Source organism: Microtus ochrogaster, linkage group LG8 (assembly GCF_000317375.1).
Source record: "Microtus ochrogaster isolate Prairie Vole_2 linkage group LG8, MicOch1.0, whole genome shotgun sequence".
NCBI classification, from domain to species: Eukaryota; Metazoa; Chordata; class Mammalia; order Rodentia; family Cricetidae; genus Microtus; species Microtus ochrogaster.
In genome coordinates, this window is record NC_022033.1 from 22,421,487 (window position 1) to 22,429,206 (window position 7,720).

Genomic DNA, 7,720 nt, shown 5'->3' on the forward strand with positions numbered 1-7,720 from the left:
GTGTGTGTGTATATGTGCATGCCTGTGTATCTGTGTGTGTGTGTCAGGATGAACCCAGGGCTTCTTGTATTCATTTACAGTCTCAGCTCCCTCCGAAATGAAACAACAGCAACAATAAAAACGACCCCAGCTGAACAGCTCTTGGTTAGGGTGCCATGGAGACTTTTGTGCTTTTCTGTTTTCCAAGTTTTTTTTTTCATAGAATCATTTTTCAAAGGGGGGGAATAGCTGAGGATGTGACTTAGAAGTTGGTCTCTTAACTATCGAGCACAAAGGCCTTGGGTTCAATCTTAAACACTGTAAAGAGAGAGAGAGAGAGAGAGAGAGAGAGAGACAAGGGCAAGAAACTAAAAATGTTTGAGTGAAGAAGGCCAAGTGAACAGTGAGACCAGGATAGCAAAGGAGCTTTCCTCACCCACAAAGGCGAGAGTGGTGGAAACCTAAGGAAACAAGATCACCAGGGGTCCCCGAGTCATCTACTGGAAAATGAGTGAAGCTTCCACATTCTTGATGTGTCAGGAACACCCCCAAAGCCAGGCTTACAGTCCCCAAAACCAGTTCTCTGCCATCTTCAGAGGGTCATGCTGAGGACTGATGACTAAGTGTAGGGGAGGTCACCTTGGGAAATGGTACTATTCCCTTCTCGTGTACGTCAGCCTGGCTTTAGACTTGCTATGTAGTCAATGATGACTTTGAACTTTCTGATCCTCCTGCCTCCATGGTGTGCTAGGATTGCAGGCATGTGCTACTATGCCCGGTTTTATTGCATGGTAGGGAACAGACTCAAAGGTCCATGCACGCTAGGCAAGCACTCTACCAACTGAGCTACATCTTTAGCCCAAGAACCTTGGGGCTTTGTTCCTATACAAACAGCTTTATTGTGAATATGTCACTTATTGTAAGCCAAATCAAACCACCTTCAGAAGGTAGGTAGCTGCCACAAACTATGAGTAAGTTACTCTTTATTTTTCACCAAAGGTAACTATAATATCTTCACTGCCTTGGGATAAAACTGATTAAAAGCCAAATTGCCAGAACAATAGTCTTGGAACATCCACAAAAGAGCGGCATCTTTACTCCTTTCAGATTTGGTGTCTAAAACATGTTTTCCCTTCAGAACGACGCTGCAGAGTATCAGTACTCATCATCCCCCAACACCGAGTCTCTTTTATGTCTCTGCATATACGTTTCTCTCTGCCGAGTATTCTTAGTTTGGCAAAAACCTGTCATATTTTAATGTTCAATCCATAAATTACTACCCCTGGAAGACTTCCCAGGCTAAGTGATTTCTCTCTCCTCGGTGCTCTCTAAACCCCAATTACAGAAATTATGGGTCTTATGATATTGGGCTCCAATCATTCCGTATCACCATCCACCAGAGTCTAAGCTTCTTGTGGGAAGGCTTCCCTCCATCTCTGTATATCCAGTGCCTGGGGCAGAGTTGGACATGCTTTGGCGGTTCATTATGTCCACTCAACAAACGTTCTCACACACTTACTACATGCTAAGTAGGCACCGTGCAAGGTTTGGCGGGTACAATGAAGACTAAGGAATTCACAAGCTGACAAGTGAACCCCTGATGAAGATATAGCACTATGGAATAGCCATGGAGAGGTTCTGTGGGGGAAAAGGATGTCTTGTCCCCACAGGGAGAAAGGAAAAGGTGAGGTCGTGGAAGACAGACAGCAGAGATGAGGTTTGAACTGTCCAGCAGGGATGGGTGGCACATTTTACAGACATGTAAAAATGACTGAAGCTTTGGGTGAGGCTAGGTGAAGAGGTTGGAAGGGGGAAATGAAGAGAGGTGACCTCGTGTGATCTATTCTCCAAGAGGTCAGATTACAGACAGTCTTTTGGGACTCAACCCTTGGCCTGGGATCAGCCACAAAACTCAAATACTAATGGTGGGAATGTCCAGGAAGCAGGCGAGCCATGCAACTATTTGCCTGCTCTAACAGCGATTCCCAGGTTAAATCCTGTCAGCAAAGCATTAAGTCCCTGTGCCTTCGTCTCTCTGCCAGGGAAGACGGGTCAGAGACTAGTCAGTTCTGAATCCGATGCTTACCTCATCTCTGCCCCTCACGTGCCCCTCTGGCTTCTCTAGGAAGAAGCCCCTGATCACGCTGAAGACACACCAACTCCCAAACATCCTTTGCCCTTTCGGACTCCCAAGCTCTTCCTGTGGCTGCAAACCCATTCACTTGGCACGTGGTAGCAAACTCCTACCCATCCTTCAAGGCCTTCTTCAAAAGGCCCCACTTTCATTCAACTTTCCTTAAAATGCCCTGGTAGAGGGAGGCGGCTTTCTTTATTCCTGAATTAACGTGTGTGCGCCGCTAGATGAAGTTCCTGCAGCGCCTCACACCTGTTTTCTCCAACTGCACCGAGTGCCTGGGAAACAGAGGCTGTCTTTTTTTTTTTTTTTTTTTTTTTTTTTGGTAACCTGCTACAGTATTTAGCACAGTGACTGACTCAATAGCTACCAAGTTCATGAATGAGGAAATGAATGAACAGTTGGCCTGGGAGGCACTGTCTGAGTACCGAGGAAAGGAATTCATCTTGAGAAGGCTGAATAAGTAACGAACATGAAGACACACAGCATAAATCCTGGTATCTAGCAAAGGTAGACAAAAAAGTATTGGCTGAAGTTTATCAGTCATGCTTTGGTTTTCTGGCTAGATGAGGCAATGGGGTCCATTGTTCTTTCCGAAGGGGGGAAAAAAAAAGAGGTAAAAGCCCACTAAAAGAAGCTGGCCTCCTTCAGTTTAAATGGAACGACTGACCTTCCATCTTTTTACACCTTCACCCATTAATCTATCATCAGCCATGTCCGAAGCCTAACCTTGACAGAAGTTAACTACCTCTAAGATGTCTGACACCTTCTAAGTGCCGAAAGAGGTGTAAAACACAGAGGGGAGTGAGAAGAATGGCAGGTACAGCAGACCAAAATAGCGGGGCTGAACCAAACACGGAGATCACGGACAGAACAGTGTGATTGGTCTGCTGGCCACAGGGCGGGATTTCAGTCCCTGAGGAGCCAGAGCTGAGAAATGACAGGGAAAGAACAGAGGAGAGAGAGAGAGAGAGAGAGAGAGAGAGAGAGAGGATGCGGCCCTCAGAGGGAAGAGAGTGGCAGACAGCAGAGGCGGTGGTGAGATTAGAAGTAGCGATGGGGGTGGAAAGAGAAGACAATTGGTGAGGCTAAGGCGCACACTTGGAAAACCAAGATGGCCTGGGGAGCAGAGAGAGGCTGGATCAGTTACAGCAGATGCTCCCCAGGGCATTTGAGAGCATCACATCTATTCAGATGATCTGGCTGCAGGAAAGGCTTGGGAGGATGGTCAGGGGTCTGATCAGGAGTGAAGTACCTGCTGGCATGTCAGAAATGGTGGTGAAGTCCATCAAGAAGGACCAGACAAGCCGGGCGGTGGTGGCGCACGCCTTTAATCCCAGCACTTGGGAGGCAGAGGCAGGCGGATCTCTGTGAGTTCGAGACCAGCCTGGTCTACAAGAGCTAGTTCCAGGACCAGCTCCAAAACCACAGAGTAACCCTGTCTCGAAAAAACAAAAAACAAAACAAAAAAAAAGGACCAGACAGTCAGGTATCTGATTTGGAACTCTGAACTCGAATGAGGAAGAGAGAATTAAAGACTGTGATCAAAGAATCTGGGGTCCTGGAAGGTAGGGTGCTCTGTCAGTAAAGTGCAAGCAGGGGGACCCGAATTAGATTCCTAGAACCCAAGTGCAGATGCTGGGGGTGGTGAGGAGTGCTTCTATAATCCCAGTGCTGGAGGCAGATCCAGGCAGGTCTCCAGCGCTCTGTGACCAGCCAGCCTAGCACCAGGCTAGAGAGAAACTCTGCCTCAAAAAACAAAATAGATCACTTCTGAGGAACAATAGCCTAAGCTGGCCTTTGACCTCTATGGGCATATATGTACACACGCATACATGCTCACACATACGCACTTACACACACACACACACACACACACACACACACACACCACTGTCTGGGCAATCAAGTCCATAACCTGGGTGCCAATGTGAGCTATAGGAACAAAGCACAGGCTTCAGCATGGAGCGTGTTTCAAATCCCATCTCAGGGGTTTGTCTATGGAGCAGAGGAACAAAGTGGAACTCCCCCAAGGAAAACAAACAAACCAGGAACCTCCCAACAAGGATATGTGAGAGATATTCAGGGAGGAGGAGAGGGGCTTCAAGGAGAACAAGACATCAGGAAGGAGAGCTGTCCTGTGGATGCAGAGTGCAGAAGGAGAGATTGCAGGACCCAGATCTTGACTCTAGAAGGAACAACTTTTGACAGGTGGAGATGATCTAATTACAGTCACAATCATAGGTGTTATTATCTGAGGGCCGACTCTGCGCTTGGCATTGTGCTCAACACCAAGGAGGTAGCACCATGAGGGAGGGATGGTGGCTCCCAATTGCAGATGAGAAACCTGAGGTTTAGACAGACTGAATGATTGCCCAGAGTTATAAAACTAGTGAGCGGCAGGATTTAGGCTTCCCGTGTGGTCAGGCAGCTTCCCCCTTCCTGGGACTTTCTGCTTCTCACGTGCCAAAAGAGCTCAGATCATAGTGCACAGGGTTGTGCTGTGGCTCCCGGGCTGTTAGCTTTTCGTTAACTTGACACGAGCTAGAGTCATCTGAGAAGAGGGAACTTCAGTTGAGGAAGCGCCGGCATCAAATTAGCCTGTGGGAAGTCTGGTGGCGGGGTGGACATTTTCTTGATTAACGGTTGATGTGAGAGGGCCAGCACACTGGAGGTGACGCCACCCCTGAGTGGATCATGAGTGGGCAAGAAAGCAGGCTGAGTAAGCTATGGGGGGCAAGTCAGCCAGCAACATTCCCCATGGCCTAACTCCAGGCTCTTGCCCTGATTTCCCTTCAGACGGATCGTGATCTCAGTGTGTAAGCAAAACAAACCCTTTCCTGAAGCTGCTTTTGGTCAGTGTTTATCACGGCATCAGAAACCCCAACTCAGACAGTTCCTGTGCCAGAACCCCACACCATCACTGCCTCTGGTTTCCAAACCAGAGGCCTCCTACGACCCATGATTCCTTGCTCTTCCTTACTACTCAAATCCAGTGTTTTACCAAAAAGCATTGGTCCTACCTCCTAAATATCAAATCAACTTGTTTCTGCCTCATTTACCCATTCAATATTTACTTTTTACTTTAAAAAATTTGAATATTTAGGTACATATCTGTGTGTTCCTGAGTGGGTGTGTATGTGCACCCCATGTATGCAGGTGCCCACAGGGGTCAGAAAGGGAATTGGAGTTACAGGTGAGCCACTATGTGGATGCTGGGAACCGAACCTGGGTCCTCTGCAAAATCAGTAAATGCTCTAAACTTCTGAGCCTTCTGTCCAGCCCCAGTGATATTTACTGAGCAACCTACTATGGAGCAGGCTCTGTGTACTAGGGCTGTAACAGAACAAAACCCGTCAGCTGCTTCCGGTTGTCATCTAGAGGGAGAACCAGCAGTAATAAGTGTGGCCATGGGGTGACGTAGGCCAAGGAGACAGAATTCTGGGCCAGCTATTCTACAGAGTGTGGTCGGGGAAGGTCCCAGACGTTTGAATAAGCGATAGTGGAAAAGGAAAGGAGTGGGGTATGCCAATGCTAATTCAGGAGTATCGTTGGAGGGCTAGGGGCATGGCCAGTGACAGAACATGTCCCTAGCATGCATGAGGCTCCAGATCTTCGGAAGCATCCTTCAGAGAGTTACAATAATTCTCTTTCCACATGAGGGCTGGATAGGGCCCTATCTGAAGATAGTTCACTTAGGACCTACAGACCGTCACGTGCTAACTACTGCTAACTTAGCTGAGTGCCTTCGGGCAAATGACTTAGCTTCTCTCTGGGTCCTGTTCCTCACCTGGTAGAAGAGGAAGATAAAAGAATCGTTAAGAGGCTTCAGTGACATGAGGCATTAGGTAAGAATGGTCTTTGAAGATGTCCACATCCAAATTCTCAAAGCCTGTGAATGTCGTGTTGCAAAAGAGACTGTCCTTAAAGGACCAAGGATCTTCCAACAGGGAGATTAGCCAGGGACACCACGGAGAGTGCCATGGAATCCCAAGAAGCCTTAGAGGAGGGAGGCAGAAGAGTCCAAGTCAGAGACGTAATAGAGAAGCAGAGTGTCCCGAGCCTGGAAGCCGAAAGGCACAGGGTCTCCCTGGAGCCTGCGGAAGAATGCAGCCATGCCTATACCTTGACTTTAGTCCCATAAAACCCGTTTTGGACTTCTCATTTCCAGATCGCTTTTGCGGTGCGAGGAATTGAATTCAATCCTTTTTTTGTTTTTTTGTTTTTTTTTGAGACAGGGTTTCGCTGTGGTTTTGGAGCCTATCCTGGAACTAGCTCTTGTAGACCAGGCGGGCCTTGAACTCACAGAGATCCGCCTGCCTCTGCCTCCCGAGTGCTGGGATTAAAGGCATGCGCCACCACCGCCCTTTTTGTGTCTTTTGTACACTGTGCAACTGAGTTATATTAGCAGCTTTCTAATTATTATTATAAATATTGAGGCGAAGTCTCACTGCATAGCTCTGGCTGGCTTGGAACTTTCTATATAGACCAGGCTGCCATCAAACTCAAGAGATCCACCTGCCTCTGCCTCCAAAGTGTTGAGATAAAAGGTGTGTGCCACCATGCCTGGCCAACAGCTAGATTATTTTATTTAACAAAATTTATGGCAACTTGTTGTAGCAACAATAGAAAACTAATACATGAACACTACGTCTTTGATTTTAACAGTGCTGTTACTGTGTTCTTGTGCCCACACTCTGCAATATGGTAACCACCACCTTTGGCCACTTCTGCTGTCCCAGCCTCTCTGGTGACCTTTCCAGGATCACCTTGGTCACTGGGTCTGTTCCCTTGAATTCCTGTCCCACTAAAACCTTTCTCCTCTAGCCTTGCAACTGAGGGCCCTTGCTGCTGGTCCCCCATGTTAGAATTACTTTTTAAAAATGTCCTACTGAATACAAAACCATTCAAGGGTCCAGGAAATGCGATGCTCAGGGATATTGAGAAGATCATGTAATTTCACAGGCGTGTTTTGCAGAAGAGAAAAATGAAATGCAGGGAGAAGTCACTTATTTAAAATTGCAGAGCAAGTTGGCAGGGGGGCAGGAATGGAGCGCAGCCTCCAGCCTCCAGGGAGGGTTCTCTCTGTGTGTTACCCCTCCCACTCTAGAGTTCTACGGTGCCTCCGAAAGCTCTCGCTCTCTCCCTCCTTCTTCAGTTCCAGCCAGTCTAAAAAGGGCCCTCAGAGTCGCCCACAACCCCCAGCTGAGTTTCTTGACAAACACCTTAAGGGTACAGCATTGCCTGTTGGCTGCCATCGGCTCTGGAGTGGGTGGTAAGTGCACTAACGGGAATTCCCGGGAGCTCTACACAATGTCCTTGGCCCACTCCCAAGAGGCCACCACAAGCCAGACAATCACCAGGGTTGGGGAGGTGTCATATTTGGGGTTTTGGGTCAGCACTGGGATGTCTGTTTTCTAATTCTGGGAAGGCCTCTGACCAAGGCCAGGAGTGTGGCCACACTCTCATTCACTCTGAGGAGGGAGGAGGCCTGGTCTTCCTGACTCTTTCCATTGCCTTCAGGTTCCCTCTGCTTCCTGATGAGTTTAAGAACAGGGAGAGAGGAGACAGAGACTAGTGGTTAGTGTTGTTTCCTTAGTGGGGAAA

The 7,720-nt window shown here is 48.0% G+C and overlaps 1 protein-coding gene across 1 annotated transcript in view; it reads right to left on the minus strand.

Annotated features, from left to right (window-relative positions):
- The window catches only part of Mmp24 (matrix metallopeptidase 24), a 33,278-nt gene extending 26,302 nt beyond the window's left edge, over nucleotides 1-6,976 (minus strand). The window contains exon 1 of the mRNA XM_013352202.2: nucleotides 6,883-6,976. Coding sequence (XP_013207656.2) covers nucleotides 6,883-6,976 — 94 coding nt within the window. The remainder of the gene's footprint in view (nucleotides 1-6,882) is intronic.
- Nucleotides 6,977-7,720: the final 744 nt, after the last annotated feature.